Consider the following 20,070-nt stretch of genomic DNA (forward strand, 5'->3'; position numbering starts at 1 on the left):
CATATATAAACAGCTCCAAACTCCAGACAAAGTTAGCTCGTGAACATTGTACATTTAGCCGCAAGAGTCCAAAAGGGCCATAAGGCAAGTGAATAAGGGACTTATATTTTTGTCTGTTGGCCAGAAACACAGATTGAATGCTGATGTTGATCCGTGTCTGTTGTTTGCCAACATGTTCGTATAGATTGTTCGTCCACAAGTGGCAAAATAAATCAATTGTGCAATAGCTGCTTTAAAGAACCCCTCTAGGCATGTTTGAATATAAAAAAAAGACTGCTCGGAGCATAATATTTTTAGCCTGATGTTTTTTTTATCATAATAAAAGTTCATAGTCACAGTTGTTGGGTCAAACCCTGAACCTATGTATATGCACATATTTTTCATTTCAGAAGTTTAACAGCTGGGGACAAGATGCCTCCTACATCATTGAATGTCAACATCTCAGTGCTTGCTCATTACAGGTTTCCACTTTGAGTTTCCTAAGTTCTCCTGCTCACAGGTACATGCCTTGACATCTGAACATTTATCAGTCTGCACATTCAAGTTCAAACATCGAACAGCAATCACAACAACAAAAAATAAATAAAACAAATAAATAAAAAAGCCAAACAACAACAAGTTACATGTATTCTTTTCACCTTTTAAATCACTAATTTTAAATCGCATATTTGAAAGTATATTTTAGTGGGTGTCCTTCAAATCATATACGAGTCTCTTTCCTCACTTATTATGTCATATTTGAGTATGGTATTTTCTTTTGGGGGTGTTTTTGGTGCAGCAATTACGGAGTGCCTCAAAAATTGCCCTCTATTGAAAGTGATTTACTACACTGAAAGTATAAAAACTTCATCATTATGCAGCAGTAAATCATATTGCCCTGAGGCAGCCAATTCATCTCAATTAATAGTAAATGAGGAACTGGCTCTGATAAATGATACTAGTCATGCATAAAAGGTGAAAAAGTCTTGCCAGGTGAAGCCCACATTTTCACAAATGTTAGTGTAACAATGCATCAGCCACAGGCAGACAGGAGGGAGGCTTTATTGGATGAAATAGAGGAGGTTAAGAGGGGTTAGAGAGGGAGAGGAAAAAGGAGAAGAATCAGAATTGGAAAGGTCAAGACGGCAGAGGAGGGGAGGAGAGTGGGAGGACAGGTGGAAAGGTGAGATGAGCTGAGGTCGGGGGGTGAGACAAGACGGGTGGAAGTGAGAAGAGAGGATACAAGAGGAAGCGAAAAGGAGAGGGGAGAGAAAAGGTAATGGAGTGAAAGGACAAAAGAAGAGAAGTGGAGGAGCATTTGAGAGGTGAAGGTGCGAAAAGAAGCAAAGTAGACAAAATTTGATTCTACAAAAAGAGGTGACATGCAGGGCTGATGATGGTGTCAGGGAAGAGGAAACCTACGATTTGAGTCCTGCATTCTCCAGAGTGAGCTCCTCCAGGCTGTTGGACTTGCTGACTGTGTGCAGGACCTGGTCCACCACCTCCGACCCCTAAAGAAAAACACATCACACATAACACTTGGGAGGTTCAGCTGGAAGAAGAGTCTAAAGAGAAGTAAATGCAAGCAAGGTGACTTTCATTATTGATTGATTATAGATCATATTTCCAATTAATCACCAAATTGTTTGTTATATTAAATATAAAAAAATTAATGTAAAACGCACGGTGCCCTCTGAAAATTATCTTACGCTCCAAACCCAAAGGTTATCAATTTATTTTCACATAAAAAGAAAGCAGCACCCCCTCACAACAGTGAAGCTTGTACTAAGAAATATTTGGCATTTATGCTTGAAAAATCCTTAATAGATTGATCAGTTATCAAAATAATTGGCAATTATTTTTTACGTCAGTTGTCTGATCAATTTAAGGTTTGTTTCAGGTCTAATCAGAAGCAGCTGTGAACAGATTTTTGTGTTAGGTGTGTTGTATTTCTGAATCAGCCCTAATTTGATTTTAGACGCTTTGCGCAGTTTTATGAAAGAGGTTGTTTGCAGAATTGCCCTTATATGCATTTAAAAATGACAGCCTTATGAACTGATGTTAGAAAACAGCTTTAAATGAACTCCAATCACAACTTTTCTTCATTCTCAAATACATTTGAAAATAAATCTAACCTAATACTTGTAAGCTTAGTTTAGGTTCTTCAAGTAACTTGCCTTTGGCAGATTTCATTTATTCTTGTACATATTATAAATAACAATAAAAGAAATGTCCTGTAATGTTAAATAGAAGCATACAACTTACTCCGAGGAAGAACCTTGACTCAATGTCCTCTTTCACACTCACTTTCTTAAAGGTCCGACACCTACACCTACACACATACTCTTTTCTGGTGTTTTATTTGCAGTCTTGATATCAAGAAGATATATGTTTGGTTTTAAGTACCAAAAACCATCTCAATATTGTTTCACATCTCCTTTAAACTTCTCTGTGGAGCTCTCGAGCCGTTTTGTGTCCGTAAGATATCAGTGACCCTCTCTTCTGACTGGCTGACTCTTTTCTGAGTGAGACATGCCCAGAGCTTTTCAGTCTTGCAGCTTGCTGACAAAATTACCGTTCTGTGTTTTCTTCAGCATAAAAAGGTTGGACACTGGGCCATAGCGAGGCCAGACATATGACATGAGTGGGAGTTTGTGACATCACAAACTTGCAAAGGTCTTAACAGCACAGTTGCTCAATACAGGCTGTTTTCAGTTCTTTGTGTCATTTTGACACTTTCACAGTATCTGTACAGCAACTAGACCTGCTTTATAATCAAAAAATGCATTAAAGTCTGAATTTATACGATAAAGGACCTTTAAGTTGATTTTCAATGGCTGCATCGTCTTTTTAAGAATGGCAGGGAAATGCCAAATTGAGTCAGGTTGACCCAGAAAATGAGACTGATGTTGAAATTACAGTTATGCAACGCTACAACTGTCGGCATCAGTTATAATGACTGAGTGTCCCAAATCTTAAAATTGGTGCCTACTATTGAATGTTTACTATGTAGGGAAGCTTGATTGAATGAAAATATTATTTTGACTTTTGTGAAAAAAATTTAAGTGGAGCCACATGAGCAGGAAAACAAGCTAATTCAATATAATCAATGCATTGTGATAAGACAGACTAGATGAGGACACGTAAGAACAATTAAAAAGCTAACTGATTGATAATCTACATCTGGCAAGAAGGTTTCTAAATGAGGGAGATTAAGAAAGAGATAGTTACTATGCGCAGGTCTTTGCAGTACAGCTTGGTGAACCAGGTGTTGTACGCAATGGATGCCACGATCACTGCCAAGTCCCTGGAATGGAGACACACACACACACACACACACACACACACACACACACACACACACACACACACGCATTAGTGATAAAATTCTAATGTTTAAATTAGCAAACTCCATCTGCTCCAAACCATTTGATGTCATTGATCTATAAATCCACACCATCTTGGGCCAAACTTTTTCTTTGCTCCCTGTTTGGTAAAAAAAAGCCGTTTATCACGCAGACGGGCAGAAACACAGTGAGCAGGGCTGCTTTCTAAAAGATGACTGATACTGCAGCCCTGCTGAGGCGGAGGAGCAGAAAATGAAGGCAAAAAAGAAAAGAGATGTAAAGATCGATGGCTGGGTCAGTGGATTATTCAATAAAGACACAGTTTGATCCCAGCTACAGACCTCAAACACTGCTATATCCAGTGCTGCACACGCAGACACAAAGTCCACAGACCATCTCATGAATATGTTTTTTTTGTTTTTTGTTGTTGTTGTTTTTTTTGTTTGGGGGGGGTGGGGAATCCTCCAAGGTCCAACTAAAGCCATACTGCCGCTACACCTGCTATACATCATCTGACAAACAAGCAGCAGCACAGTGAGAGGGGAGGCACAGAGAAAGAGAATAAACCCAGAGAGAGGAGGGAAGAAAGGATGATGGAGAAAGGGAGGAAAATACAAAGTGGAAGAAAAGAGAGGAAAAAAGAGTCATCTAGCCAGAGAGGGTCCTGTTTCCAGTAACTGCAGCAGCCAGGACATTACAGTTTATCTCAGAGGAGTAAAATGGCTACAGGCTGTGTTCCTTTTTCATTACCGATGCCTGGACTCAGACCAGTCCACTCTGACTAACGCAGCTGAGTCCCTGTGTGTGTGAGCAGATGATGCACATGTCAAGATTCATCATCACAACCGACTGATTCATGTTTTGACAGCAGGACATGTAATCGACCTCTATCATGTCTCACTCGGTCCTGCAGTGTGTTGGTCTTTATGTGTCAACTTGTACTTGTCGAGTACATGCGGACATGTTGGCGGCACAGCGGGTCATTCTGCTGCAGTTTACGTCTTCGCATTGATTAGTGATGGATAAAAAAACTGAATTTTGAGCTCTCTCGCTCAGCAGCGTGCAGGAATCAGAGGTGGCGAAGCAGACTGAAAGGTTAACAGTCACTTATTAGAGCGCTCGGGGAGAAATAAGCATCAATATCAGCAGATAACTTTCCATTTCCTACATGTGTGAGCATAAAATATTTATATATGGGGCAGAGTTTCTACAGCCCTCGGACATTTTTTTCCTTTTCTAATAACATTTGAAATAATTCTTCTTTGTCAACTTACAGTCTGAGTTATCAAACAAAAGGTATTCGAAGAAACCTCCTTCTGCTGCTGCTAGATGCCTGCTGGGACTTCTTCTACTTCAGCTTAACTAACCAAAAATGAGTACAAAAATATATTTCGCTTAAGCTTTTTTTACCGATGGTCTTGCTATTGATTTTTAGAAGCTTTAATTGGGTTTGCAGGTGTTTTCTTTCCGCAGCACAACTTTTCAGTCGAGGTTTGGTTTGAGGTTTATGTTATAATTAAGATCAGGGTTGTGTTAAGGGAACAGGTTAAAGCACAAGTGGCGTTTGAGAAACAACAAAACATTAGATGGTCATTACTAGTACAGTTAGAAAATCTTAAAATCGTATTTTTGGCTGTATGTTAGCTGAGACGAATAAAGCTTTAGAGCAGAAGATGCACGAAGATCCTATTTTTAAAATTATACTCTCAATCATGTTCTGAATGGACTAAGGGTTGTTAACTGGTGAAAATAATTTTCATCATGGTCTCATCCAACTATCAAACTATTCTCTTAGCTTAAATTACACTATCTGCATCCAAGTGGCAGTCAAGTTCAGGGTGACACAAATTTCCATCACCCAATGCAGAGACCTGCATCTGGCCTAAAATTGACAACATGCAGTATGTGTATTGCTCCAGAGTGTGACCAAACAGTCAAGTGTGACTATTTTCATTGGGCGCACCAGCGCGCTTAAGATTGAGCAGGTCTGGATGTGCAGACATTTGCCTCGACACAAACCCAACCTTCTGGATTTCCCCTGAATGTAGCGTTATTTGTCATAAGTCCATCTGAAATGCAGTACGGTGCAGTTAAGCCGAAACAAAGAGAGACCTGACCGGGACTGGCAGCGGCCGGCAGCTGAGCTGTCTGTGGGAGAACAAGATGGTAAACTAACATGTGTTGGTAATTGCAGGTTAAAGACGGAAAGTTTTGTTTGCAGTTTTGTTTAAGAGCGAGGACTTTGCAGCCAAAACACCAGTAATGACAGAAACTGTCAAGACCACACAAATGGCAGATAATGGCTCATGGTAAAGTAGTGAAGAAAATGAGTGGGTGAGCAATAATGCATGAGTGTGGCTGCTATCAGGGCAGAAAGACCTGTGAGCAGTATAAACTGAATGAAGACGTACATGAAAATTAAGATCCAATTTTGTGATTAAAAGTTATGCAGTCCTTGGAACAGAGTTTCTGAATTTCGTTTAGATATATTTTGCAGATTGGAGTGACAAGAATGAGCTGCAATTTATTCTCAATTGTGGTAAAGGTGTTTCAGAGCTCTTCAATTAGCTGTGTAGAACGAAGCAGGATGCTGTTTGAGTCTTCAGTCGTTTATACAATGTGTGACTACGTTACAAGTGTGTGGGGGAACTGACAAAAAAAAAAAAAGGTATCACTTAAAATGCATTATTGTGGGGCCACAGGGCGTGGTGAGACATTTTGGGTGCACCTACATGAAAACATTAGTCTCAGCTGCATTTTTCTGGTCTGCGGTTACTTTCCCCACCAACCTGTCTATTGTTTATTGTTTGCTTGTCTGTCTATGCTGTTCTTTTCTCTCTCTGCTCTCCTCTCATCCTAACCGGTTGGCAGATGGCTGCCCAACTCTGAGCCTGGTTCTGTCGACGGCTTTCTTCCTGTTAAAAGGGAGTTTTTCCTTCCAGTTGTTCTGCGTGGGCATTGCCAGGTTCAATTGTTGTTGAATTGCCAGGTTCCTCTCAGTACTGTTGTAAGGACAATGTTTGGTGCCCTGACTTTAGATTTGGTGCGATATAAATATAATCAGAAAAATATGAATCAATTATTATTAGTTTCCTGAAGCTTGTGATTGAACTTGAGTGAATAGGATGAAATGTACACACAAGACATGGTTTATCATCTGGTGAGCACATAATATGTCCAGTAAATGTCATGGCTCTCTGTCAACAAGGCTTTTATATTTCTTATGCACTTGAAATTTATTTTTTTTGTGTATTCAGAGTGAAAGACAAAAGGTCAGTCGCCGGAAACATTTCATACATCATATTTTACCAGATTGGTAGCACCAGAGAAAAGAAACTATTTAGAATCATCCACCGAGGACTATAAATATTTATAGTAAATTATATGTGCTGTAAAAGTTTGACAAACCAATCACCCTCTCCAGCGGGGGATTCCAAGCATATGCATACTTTAACTCAGATTAAACAGGTGTAATAGTGACAGCTGAGGCAGATGGTCACAGTGTGTTGTGGAGCTGAAATTCAAAATCAAACCAATTAGAAAGTTGGGAAACAGTTGTACACTGTACCTCGACTATATATATAGGTGCAAGGACACAGAACACTGACTGTCAAACCAAGAGGTGCCACCACAGGTTCTCGAGGCAGAAAAATCTAACACTTTTTCTCACACACACACACAAAACAAACAAATACTGTATATCCGAGCACAAAATCTCCACTTAAATTCCCACACTGACTGACTTTCTCCTTCTGCAAGATGGTGTCAACCTGCAGTGGCCAGACAGAACCATCCGTGACAGGCAGTGTCTACGAGAGTCAGCGTCGAGTGACTCAGCCGAGGAAAATGAATGGGGAGAAAGTACAGGAAGTGGATAACAAGAAGATGAGACGGGGCCGGAGAAAAAAGGTGTCTGCTTTCAGTCAAAGGGAATAAGCGGAGACGGTGTTTGGACGGGCAGCAGTCAGCAGAAAAAGTCTCGCTCTGTCGCCCGCGGTAACGGTAGACGGGCTCAATCAGGGTGAGATGGAGGGAATGGAAATATGGAAGGACAAGGAGGGAAGAAGAGAGTAATGCAGCATAAATAGCCTCTGGCACATGATCATGGAAATACCTATTCTTCTATCCTTTCTTCTACCACTTGCACACTTGCTGGATTACTTTGCGCAGTTGTTTTTTTGTGTGATTTAGGTTGCCACATCTTTGCTTCTATCAATTTTGATTGGACACTGCCTCACTAAAGGCACTAAAGAGACGCTGAGAGAGAGTCTTGAGTGTTGGATTGTGGTTAGATTGGCTCATTAATATAAGCATAGACAGGCAGCTTCCTTTTTATCACAGTATATAAAATAAAACGTGGAAAAACAACTGCATGGCAGTGATTTTGGCTCTCAATATGAAAGGCATTAATGTATTCATGAGTTGCTGCTGCAATCATGTTTCTATGAATGGCTTTTTGATTTACCAGCATTGCAAAGCTTCGCTCCTATGATGAGATATGCATTTTTAAGTGTGAGCATTGCCTCTCTAGTCAGGAGTGTTTTGTTACTGCACAAGAAAGTAAAAACAAGTTCAAAGGCCTCTGGATTTTTTTAAGGACAAAACATCCCTCGAACAAAAAGTGTAGTCAGCTAGTTTGAGTTCTCCATTTGCATGTCAAGCGTCAAATCTTTTTATGATCGGCAGCTCTTGGGCAACACTTCCTCAATACGTCGAAGAAAGGAAACAAGAGGCTTTGTTTGATACCAGCGGGGAGGAAGGGGAGAACATACTTGGCATCTTTCAGCTGTTTATGAGCCAGGGATTCTGCCTCTGACAAGCATATCATTCCTTCTTCATGATGTTTACCAAACATCTAACAAAATCCCAACAGAATCACAGGACAAGAAGTCAACCAGAGACAGAATAGAGGAGTAATGTGGTGAACATTTTACCAAAGGAGAGTCTTGTTTTACAAATAGCCACTGTGATGGCAGATAAGATTTGGAGTGACAGCTGATGAGATGCACCGTACCGTCTGGGAAACATTTCTGTAAAACAGCATGATGCAGAATGAAAAGTCTTCCCAAACTACAGGACTGTCAGAAAGTATTAGGACATTATTATTTTGGTGGCCGTGTGCTCCGGAGCAGAGGAATTTATAAGAAACAATAGCTGAGGTTTAAGTGCTGAATATAAGCTTCGGTGACACTCCCTGTGATTTCAGTCTTGGTTGACTTGGTGACAAATAACATCTGTTTACAACACACCCAAACAAACTGATTAGTACAGTAACACTGAACCCATACAGTAATAAGATGACACTGGTACTTCCTAATGTCTGTATGTAGCACGCATTGCACGCATCAAGTGTGTGTGTGTGTGTGTGTGTGTGTGTGTGTGTGCGTGTGTGTGTGTGTGTGTGTGTGTGTGCGTGTGCGTGTGCGTGTGTGCGTGTGCGCGTGCGTGTATGTATAACACGAGGGCATTTACTGTGGTCCTCACAACTTTAAATGGCAGTTTGAGGATTAAGACTTTGTTTTAGGTTGAAGGTTGGAGTTAGGTCAAGGTGAGGGTTAAGGTTAGAGGCAAGGGGATGTTTTAAGTCAACGAGCGTCCTCATAAACATAGAAAGACCAGTGTCAGGGGAAAAACTTTTACATTCTTATCTTCTGCAAGGTCCTGAATTAATTTGCAGATTTCAACAATCTGTTCTTGCACATTGTTAATCATTTTATGGTCTTCCTCGCTAAGTTGCCAAATCACAATGGAAAAACTTTGCCACAAGAGCAAAGTGCAGCTCCAGACTGAGCAGCATTTTAGATTTGAACAGGGGAGACATTGTTTGACCCGATACGTCTGCAAGTCTTGCAAGAGAAAAGTAAAGTATTTCAGGATTTCTGTATACAATAAAGCTTGTTTCGTTCCTCATCATCCAAACAGAACTGCAGCACTGAACTCCAGCACTGAACTCCAGCAATTACAAAAGTACAAGTCTACAAAACTTTCAGCCGACTGATCAGACGAAGAAAATAACTTGGTCTGTAACTTTTTTCATTTCAAAAGACCTGTGCCCATACAGCTCCGTGGATAACAATGAGTTTCTAGGCATTTTGCTAAGAAGGTATTTTAAACATCATATTAGTGGCAACCCAGTGGAGAAGCTTTGTTCAACAACTTCTGTCTCTACAATAGAACCTGTATGTGAACTGGACAACCCAGTTGCACTCTAAAGCGTGTAATATACCCGCCAGGCCACTAAAGGATACAGTGTCTGTGTCACGTTTTGCTTCGCCTAAGCATGACAACGTAAGGGGCCTTATGTTTAGCCATCAAAAATACTACTTGGGTATTGTTAGGAAAAGTTTTTTTCCTCATGGCACTCTTACTCGACTCCTGGTGTCCTGGGTGACAGTCCTGGGTTTAGGGTTACTACTACTACTACTACTACTACTACTAATCGTTCTTCATCACTCTTGTACTTCGTCACATGACTTCTTTCTACGACCCCGGTCATACATGTTTTTACTTTTCACACCTACATGAAGCAAAATGTGACACTGACACGATACCTTCTAGTGGACTGACGGGTGTATTACACACTTTACCGTGATAGTGCGCTGGAATTGGAGGACTAGTGGATAAAATGGCTGGTCGTAGTTAGCTTGAGAATGTACTGACCTTCACTCAAAGAAAAGAGTTTTGCTGACTCCTATAACAAAAAAAATTGGTTTTCAAATTGTCAAAATTTCTCTGCAGTTACCTTTGTGCAACAACACCACTAGTTTGGAAGCCAATTATGGTCCAGTATAAAACTAAACAACGAGGATGCCATGATATAGTTTCCAGCACACTTACACCGAGGACGGACTTTCAAGTGAAGAACAAGACAGCTTTTGTCCAGCAATTAAGACTCTGAAATGAAAAATATTTGCACTTTCCTCCTCATCATTGAGCTTAAAGGAAATTAAATCTACACTGAGCCATCTTGACTGGCAAAATAATGTAGCTGAGTAGGTATTTCTCTTTCTGAAAACCAGACTAGAAAGATAAAAAAAATACCACTGAAAAGGAGAAAAAGAAAATTGAAGGTGTCTGCAGTAGAGTTCTGGCAGAGCATCACAAAAAGATAATGCCAAATGTCTGGCTGATTTCTGTAACCTGCGGAGAGCAGCCAGAGATCGACTGCTGAAGAACTGACAAATTTCAAATATAATGAGTTTGTGTTAACTTGTCCAATTACTTTCTGTCCCTTAAATGCGCCCTGATGCAGATGTAAACACCCACAAACGAATGCTGAAAGTCAGCATTTAAAACTTCCTCTTCATCGCTTCATTTCCAATCCATTGTGCTGGAGTACGGAGCCAATGCTGACTGCAGTGTGTACACGCTGCAGTCTGAGTTTGGCAGAAGTTTATTGTGTCTTTCCCCTCAGTGCAAGCTTGCACAGTGTAATGAGTCTGTGTGTGGTTAAGATGTCAGTAAACTGTGTCACCTGCTGTCAAGATGGCTGAAATCCAGTAGGTTGAACTCCCGGTTGTCCTGAGAGTGGTAGATGGTGTCAACATCCTGGAACAGAGAGCAGGAGAGAAACAATAAACAGAGTGATACGAGACAGCAACACAAAAAATATGATATTTATTCTACTGTATATAAAAAAAAAAAATCACTAAAAGCTAAAAAAAAACAAAAACAAAGAACAAACAGTACAATGGAAAAACTGGGGATTTCACCAGGTAAAATTGGTTTTGTTTTTAGTATAAATTGACCACCTTGTGCTTTCTTAGGCAGATCACTGGATTTAATTCAAGTAAATGTAATTTGCCTTTTCCTGATCAGCATCTTTGTCTTTGAGTTACTTTTAACTAGATACGAGGAACATGTCTGTAAACGTTCCCCTACAAGGTAATCAGAACCTGACTTTAAGCAGTGTGTCTTGAAACTAGAATTACTCAAACTATAAAGATTTCCAGACTACTTTCAATTGTCAATAAATGTTAATTAATTTCTGTGTTGGCTGTGGCTCAGATTGTAGAGCAGGTTGCTTAGTATTTGTAAGGTCAATGCTTTGATTGCCGGTTTCTCCACTCCTCATGCTGAAAACACTGAATCCCGAGATGGTCCTGATGGCAGGCAGAACTCCAACATTAGTGTGTGTACTTGTCTAACTATCTTTGAGAGGACCAGGTTTCCTTTTAGACTATCGGAGTAGCCCTTCAAACTGTGTTTTGAGGGTTAAGATCTGGTTTTTAGGTTCAAGGTTAGAATTATGTTTAGGTTCGGGTAAGGGTTGGGTTTAGGCACATAGGTGTGGTGGTAAATGGCTAGGGAATGCATTATGTCAAAAAATGTCCACACAAAGATAGCTGTATGAACGTGTGTGTGTGTGTGTGTGTGTGTGTGTGTGTGTGTGTGTGTGTGTGTGTGTGTGTGTGGTTGACTGAGAAGGAAAAGCTGTAAAAGATTAAGGTCTGATTTAAAATCAAATATGGATTTAAACTTACCTGCTTCTATACCTACTCTATTGTTGCTGTGTTTAATTGCATCTGTTCTTATGAATTGAATTTTGTTATATTTTTAAATTATATTTTAACATGTTTTTATGTTCCTTCATGTCTGTTTTTATGTGGAAAACTACATGTTATGTTCTTGCTGTAAAGCACCTTTAGCTAAATTACTTGTATGAAAGGTGCTATACAAATAAAGTTGTATTAATATTATTATTACCGTTATCACTACTCCACCAGTAGTAAGTAATTTCCACTTAAAATAGTGATTTATTCTTTTGTTTCTTGGCAATCATTCTTTTTCGTGTGCTAAAATTAAGAATTATTTACTCATATTCAGTGTATTTCACTTTTGATTAAAAAAAAACAACAGCCTTTTCCAATTATTTTAAACCTTTGAACACCAGACAGTGTTCTTATTTCTAGACTGAAACAAGCATATTTCAAGATTTCTTGTCAAGTAAAATGAACCTGCTGCAGTGACGGATCATTTCACTGGTATTAAGTCATTAATTCCTCAAGTTCCGTGTTTATTTCTTGTATTTTGGCCGAGCTTTTTGAGCAGTGTATAACCAGAATTGTTTCCTCACCCACTGCACTTCTTCTTTGCAGCCGATACCGTTGTAGTCACAAAGAGCGGCATAGGTCTCAGAAAAACCTCCTGAAATATGGAGGCGAAGAGAACAAATCAATCCAAAGCAGATTGGAACAAATCAGACATGGCAAAGATAGAATGAAGCAGGGTGGAGGACATGGAAAGAAATGGAGAGGAGAAAGGATGCAGGGTGAAGATGAAAGAAGGAAATTGAGATAGTCAGCAGAGAAAGAGAGAGATTCGCTGTAAATATTGAGGTGAGATGAAAGTACGGCACCATGAAGGAGTGCTTCTTGTAGATTAATGGGATTACTGGCAGAAAGCAAGTGCATCCAATAACTTTGGTCTTCTGACCCACTTAAGGACAAGTCTCCAAAATGACTTGGTGCAAGTTAGTAAGTGAGTGGGTGGATGGACTCTGAAGTGCTGTCTGTGTGGACTCTGTGTATAAGTGTGTATAAGTGTGTGTACATTTGAGTGAGTGTGTGTGTGTGTGTGTGTGTGTGTGTGTGTGTGTGTGTGTGTGTGTGTGTGTGTGCGTGTGTGATGCAGTCAGAAGGGTTGCAGAGACTCACCGCAGGTTTTCTGGGGTTCTAGTGATGATTCAGAGTTTGGTGAAAACTTGTGAGTCCCATCGGGCAGGTCTCCCTCTGCTCGGCAAATAGGAGGACTGAAAGAAAACAACAGAGAGAGGAGAGGATCGAAGCAGCTTTGTAGATTTGTGCTCTGGCCTAAGGTTGGCTCCAAAAAGCTTCTGGCTCCATAGACTCCCATTCAACTAGTCTCATGAAATTCAAAGTTAATAGAATTTCTCCAAGAGTAATTGCATTTTTCTAGCTAAAGTCACTTCTTATTAATAATAAGACCTAAGACATTGTGGACAGTCTTTTGTCCTGCCTTCATAAAATGCACAAATGAGGAGCGGACATCAGTGGTTGTCCTTTCATTCAAGTGGGAAGCAGCAGTGTCGGTACAGTGTATTATAAAAATAATCCCATCATTAATTCTAAAATAAACTTCAAAAAGCTGTGTTTTGGGGGGGCGTGTCTGTTTGATTGACAGGCCTGTGGGGCAATCAGGTTACGGCTATCGGTGGGTGGGACAAAGTATCGACGGGTTTCCAATCAGATCAAGACAGATCCAACACTCCACTAATTTTTCTAAATACCACAGTAGAAATATACACTTGTGGTTGAAATTCTTTGCCGGAGCCTGGATGGCTTGGTCCCTTCATACCACTCACAGTCGTCATAATCAAACACAGAGTCTTTGGAGTCTGATGCAATGTGGATATATTGAAATAAATTTAAACTGGTTCAGGTCTGGACTTTGCCCTCGGGGGGGGGCCCATCTGTCATGTGTTCACCGAGTCTTCTTCAATACATTTGAAATTGCTTGCTTCCTCATCAGCTGCTACTCCGTGGTACAATGTACACAATGATTTTGTCAATCATCTGCCTTTGTGCTGAAACCGGTTTTATCTAACATCCCACAGATTTCAGACCACAAGACATTCAGAGAGCAACATGTAGTTCGATTTTCTATCCTTTAATACTGACTCATGATTGACACACCATCCAGCTATTCTCAGTTTATACATTTTGTGCTCTGATGCTACACAAATCAATACTTCTATCCACTAAGCTTTAAAAAAATTCAGATTCAATCAACAACTTAAGTGGTGAGTGCAAAATTGTCCACACACTGTCTTTGTGTGTGTGTGTGTGTGTGTGTGTGTGCGTGTGTGCGTGTGCGTGTGTGCGTGTGCGTGTGTGTGTGTGTGCGCATGTACATGCATGCATGCTGGGGAAGGGGTATCTTCAAAAGAATGCTCAAATAGTCCCCAGTGAAAATCAAATTGTATTTTCGCCCAAAATGCCCATCCCTAATAAAAACCACTAGTGGTGCTTAAATAGAAGTCAAGGGACCCCCAAAGTCATTGCAGTTCGTGATCAGGGCCCCATGGATATATGTATCTATTTCCACAGCAATCCATCCAATAGCTGTTGAGACATTTCATTAAAAAGCCATAATGCACCCAAGTATATCAAAAAGTATATCATCTTCTTTATCTATATGCTCTGCAGGGTCACTAACCTGGATAAAGACTCTGGTCTCAAGTTGAAGGGGAAAAAAGTGGTTGGTAAATATTATACTTTCTCCTCCCTCAGCTGCAGCTGAAGTGCCCTTGAGCAAAGCACTGAACTCCCAGATGTTTAAGTGGTGCACTCCAGTGCCCCAGAGACTACATACAGGTTGCTCCTTAGTGTAAATGATTGAGTATAACCCTCCCATTCCCTGCTAGTACTCCTCCTGCAGAACATTAATATCAAAAAAATATCTCAAGCAGATTCCAGTTCAATAAGGAAACCAAAGGAGCATTTGACTTGCACATTCAGGAGCTAAAATTAGTTTATGCCTACTAAACGAAACACAGCTGCATAATATTTTTGAAATTTTAACACTGTCTTATTTGCATTGGCAAGATGCTAATTTGCAGCAGGCTTGTCTTTCATTGATTATAGCTGCTCCAGTCAGAATAAAGACGTAACGTGAACATCTGCGGAGTGGAAACTGCTTATGACGGTGCTTTAGTTGTGAATAAATAACATGTAAAACTGTAAAATTGAATCCCTGAGATGCTATTTCAAGCTCCCTGCAGCATTTGTATAAGAAGAAACATCAGATTACTGGTGTTCTCTATGAAAATATTTTTCACCCCAAAAAAACCCACATTCAGTAAGCAGAAAAGAGTAAGGACAGGGATCATAAAGTAAATACTGTATCCATACATAATACTGTGCTGTACCTGCTTTGGCTTTTTGATAGGATTACACTGATATATTGTTGAATTCTAGACACACCATCCTTAATCCCATTTGTCAACAAATCACACACAACACCTAACCACATCCGTGACCTTAATCCCTACCTTATTTGCACCATCATCATCATCCGGCTTGAGAACGTGTGTGTGTGTGTACGTTATCTTCATATTATCTGTATTCTGTACTTCAATGCAGCAGAAGCAATCGGTTAGAAGGCCACGCAATCAAACCCACAACAACGCCCCTCCCTCTGTTCTCTCCCCTCTCCATAGTCTCTTTAAATGTTCGCATTGAGAAGCAATCATCCGCCATGCTCCCTAATGGAAAAGAGTCATTGGGAAAGATGACCGTGTGGATGTAGCCTTGTTGAGCACAGTCAACCCTATTGCTGTTAGAAATTGTAGATGAGGCCCGAGAGAGAGAGAGAGAGAAATAGAAATAGAGATAGATAGAGATGGAGATAGAGATAGATGGAGAGAGATATAGATAGAGCGATAGAGAGAGAGAAATAGAGATAAAGATAGAGATACAGAAAGAGATAATGAGAGAGATAGAGATAGAGAGATAGAGAGATAGATAGTAAGATAGTAAGATAGAGAGATAGAGATAGAGAGATAGAGAGATAGAGAGATAGATAGTAAGATAGAGAGATAGAGATAGAGAGATAGAGATAGAGAGATAGACAGTAAGATAGAGAAAGAGATAGATAGCGAGAGAGAGAGAGAGAGAGAGAGAGAGAGAGAGAGAGAGAGAGAGAGAGAGAGAAATACACTCTCAGACCTGTCAGGATGCTCATGCAATCACGTGATTGCGGGACAAACATTTCCGAGACTTGAAGGCAACTCTATCCAGGCCTTTCTTTCATGCGTGTCCTCCGCATTTTTCCTTTCTGTGTGCAGAGGACATTCAGCGCCTACTTCAGGATTTTGAGCTGAGTATGAATGGCTTTGTGACTGCAGGGTTGAGTCTGTAGTTGGTTGTGTGCTCTGCTACTCGCTGCTTTTACTACATAAACTGGTAGAAAATAAAAAAAAAAAATTTTTTAAAGTGCCTTCAGGTAACGGCCTACTCGGTGTCAGCTGGCTGATTTAATCCTCGTGATTGCTGGCTGGTAAAGCGCACTGTGACACAGAAATGAGCTGGATACAAACTACAGCAAAAACAAGAATGACTGTTGAAGAGGGAAGCAGCCCCAAAGTGAAGCTGTCAACTTGCCAGCACGCTGTCGAGTGCCGTTAACGTTGGCCAACTTGTCTTCGCTCCTCAGCGCGTACAACACAAAAAACAGAAAAGACTTGGTTTCTCTGCTCGAGATCAGGGGAGGCTCCGAGATGCTTACGCGTAAATGGAGTTGTTGAAGACTCTGGACAGGGCGTAGTTGATGTGGCTGACCATGTGATCCAGCTGGTCCTGGGATTGCAGTCTCAGCGAGTAGGTTGTCTTGTCTGTATCGATGACCACCTGCACACAGACGGGACTGTTTTTTTCTACTGCAATTCTTTACACCGCTGTGCAGGTCCAAACAGCAGGGAAAAAAATGTCTCTCACCTGGTGTTCGGGGTAGGTGTTCATTGCTCTGATTTCCAAAAAGTTGAAGGTGACCTCCATCTGAAAATATCAGGAAAAAAAATATATAACCGTGAGCCACACTGACGCAGTCCATCTTCAAAAGGAGAATTACTTCTTCAAACAACTTGTATCTTATTTTCTTTGTTTGGCCCACTTTCTTTGTGTCACTAAAACATTGTACTCATTAAAGCAACTGCTGAGATTTGGAAATGCAGTGATATCACTTAAGGAAGTCAAGATGGGGCAAGAAACATGAGTAATCATACGATTGTAATAAAAAAGTTCAGAGACTGTTGCACGCAAACGGAGCACAGCAGTCATTCAATCAACATCAGCACCTGAGTTACACATATTTTTGTGACCACTTGTACGAGTTCATGAGATTTCACCATTGAACAACAGCAGTGAGCGCACATCAAAGGTTGTGTGAAGTCGTCAACAGAGACCCTTGCAATTCTTCAGAAAATCTATGACAACGTTTTGAGTGGCATTTAAGTTTCAAGATGGGCGCTGTCCAAGACTTAAAGAAGGTGCGTCAGATCAGGAGCAACCAGGTGGGTTTTCTTTACCATTTGTGAAGTTGTGCACCATGAATTCGTCCCCCGGTGTCAGACCGTCAACACCGAGCTTCACTGTGACGTTCGGAGGGAAACATTAAATGTAAACGATCTGAACTGTGGCGTGATGACACTTGGGTTCTCTCATATTGCAATGCACCCACTTACTGCAACATAATCCTTACCTCAAAACCTCCTACTCACCAGATTTGACTCTGTGCGACTTCTTTCTGTTTTCCGACAATTAGACCGAAATTGGATATGCACTCGCTGCTTAAGTTTCAAGTCCATGAGAAATTGAAAACATGCATGTACCAGTGGTCCCAAACACGTGTGTAACTCAGGTGCTGATGTTGATTGAGCGACGTAACTCTTAATACTTATTCAGTAAGGTTATAGCTTCCCCGTCCTCCATGCACACCACAGTGCTGCACTCAAATCTCCTGCAACAGAAACAGTCTCTGAACCTTCTGATTGCCTCTCCTATACGAAGCTACAGCTATGGTATTTGTGCTGAGCTACAGGGGTTAGCTCTGCACTAACTGGAGGCAGGGAGAAATAGCTAATGTAGTTTATTGCCAAGAAAGCTAATAAGCATATTTCCCAACATGTTAAACTACCGCTCTATAGCTTTATGCCACCTGCCACTTATCATCCTCCTGTGTAATCATTATCAGCGCTGCCGTCATTCCACCACATCATCACCACAGTCATCATCGTTATCTCTTTTCTCCTGCTCTGAAAAGTCTTCTACTTTTTTTTTTTTCTTTTTTTTTGTTACATCTCTTGTGAATTACCATGAGATCAAGGCTGGCAAGTGAAAGCCATAAAAATTCCAGTGAGAGCGGGGGAGCGTTTACCTTGGTGGGCACTTTGACAGCAAAGAGATACAGTCTCCATGTTGCCAGGACCTGAGGGGGAAAACACATCTTTTTTTTTTTTTTTTCTGTCAAAGAGCAGGAAATGCAAAATGCAAATGGAAGCAAAAAATATCAATGCACAAACACCCCATAAAGAGAGCAAATCATCCAAACGGCTCGTAAGTCATGCTAAGCTCTATAGACATTAACAAGCTAATGGTGATATCGCGTGTGCGCGTGCGTGTATGCGAGAAGAAATATAACGCCGAGATTGCAAGTCATGTGACAGTCGGATTTATAAATTGCGTGGATAGAGCTAAGCAGCAATTATTCAACAGATGCCTCATCGTGCCAGAGAGGAAATTAGTAAAGAGGGAGAAGGAAGACAAAGAGTAAGCAGAAAGAGGTGTGCCTTTGTCAGAGGAACTGGATTATCATTTAAAAAAAGTGTCTGGGGTGAAGTAAGAGAAGGAAAATGTGAATATATGCACATCTGCCTATGCAATTAATCTCATTCATAATTCAAAATCCCATAATTAGCATACCCCATGCGTGCGGGGTGCATCTCTATCCCTCCCCGGCTCTTTCTCTATAACTCTCGGCCACACTTTCTCTGTGCTCTTTTTTTCTGCTGGCTATCAAACTTCCATCCCCTGCCTGGCTCATAATTCCTCTCCTCGCATCCTGTCATTCCTCTGATTTCTCTTTTCATCTCCATGGAAATGTGTTCATTTTCCCCTCCATCTTCTTCTTGCTTAATCCCTAATCCCTCCATCTCCACTGTGTGCCACTGTGTCCCGTCTGGCTCGCTGCCGCCCGAACACCTCACTCCATCCCCTCTTGGCCTCCCCCCTCACTCCTCCCAATTCCCCTGTCTCCTTTTCCCGTTTCAGTTTTTCTATTCTTTTTTCTGCTCAGTCGCTTTCAATTCCTCAAGGCCCCTCTGTGCTGAATGGTTAATGGCGCCCTGCTGAGCGGCGGTGAGAGGAAGAAAGGAAATGAAACATACAAAGAGGGAGCGAGGAAGACGAGCGAAGGAGAGGAGGCGATAGAAGATGAAATTTCCCCTCCCGATAACAAAGTCTTCAGCGTCTCCTCCGATGTGGTACAACCAACTCTTGGCAAAAGCTCGGCCTCACACATCAGTCCTGTCTTTACTATATAGACATCCATAACGGACTCCCACAGAGAAGAGACAGAGGAGGAGGACAGGGAAAAGGAGGAGACGGAGTGATTGTCCCACCAAGAAAAAAAAAAAAAAATGTCTACATGAAGCTGGCGGAGAGGCGCTTTGCAGAAGATTGTTAGTCCAATCACAGCTCCTTGACAAGTTTGAAAACTCTTGTTATATAAATCCAGAAAGGATGGAGGGGGCCTTGAGGCACGCAGAGGAAATAAAGAAAGTGAAAGACAGAACCATCTTCTCCCTTCAAAAAGCCCCGCTACCTGACAGAAGGTCCCATCACGAACATAAAGGCTTCAATAATGCAGGCGCTCTCGGATGGGGGGCCAATTTGATCCTCTGATGCCCAACCAGGAACGCTTGCGTAGAATTTCCCCTCTTTTGATATCATTTACAGCATACTGAGGTATCATTAAAGACACTTAAGTGTGACACTTAAGGAGGCTGTAGCTCAGTTGGTAGAGGGGGTTGCACACTAATCGGAAGGTCGGTGGTTTGATCCCCGGCTCCTCCTGTCCACATGCCTAAGTGTCCTTGAGCAAGACACTGAACCCTGAGTTGCTCCCGATGTTGTACCATCAGTGTGTGAATGTTCTCCTGATGGCAGCGCCTTACATGGTGATCTGTCTCATTAGTGTGTGAATGGGAAAACCATGTTAAAGCGCT

The 20,070-nt window shown here is 41.2% G+C and overlaps 1 protein-coding gene across 4 annotated transcripts in view; it reads right to left on the reverse strand.

The window, feature by feature from the left end:
- Positions 1-20,070, reverse strand: part of carmil3 (capping protein regulator and myosin 1 linker 3) — an 86,987-nt gene that overhangs the window by 53,835 nt on the left and 13,082 nt on the right. For all 4 annotated transcript variants that reach the window (XM_069164468.1, XM_069164470.1, XM_069164469.1 and 1 more), the window contains exons 3-10: positions 18,222-18,272; positions 16,784-16,843; positions 16,575-16,696; positions 12,983-13,077; positions 12,403-12,473; positions 10,801-10,874; positions 3,211-3,286; positions 1,402-1,490 (exon numbers count right to left, since the gene is read on the reverse strand). In XM_069164468.1, the coding sequence (XP_069020569.1) occupies positions 1,402-1,490; positions 3,211-3,286; positions 10,801-10,874; positions 12,403-12,473; positions 12,983-13,077; positions 16,575-16,696; positions 16,784-16,843; positions 18,222-18,272 (638 nt within the window). The remainder of the gene's footprint in view (positions 1-1,401; positions 1,491-3,210; positions 3,287-10,800; positions 10,875-12,402; positions 12,474-12,982; positions 13,078-16,574; positions 16,697-16,783; positions 16,844-18,221; positions 18,273-20,070) is intronic.

The sequence above is a fragment of the Embiotoca jacksoni genome, unplaced genomic scaffold (genome assembly GCF_022577435.1).
Source record: "Embiotoca jacksoni isolate LCO1_2020_lvr unplaced genomic scaffold, fEmbJac1.0.p SCAF_31, whole genome shotgun sequence".
In the NCBI taxonomy this organism is placed as follows: domain Eukaryota; kingdom Metazoa; phylum Chordata; class Actinopteri; family Embiotocidae; genus Embiotoca; species Embiotoca jacksoni.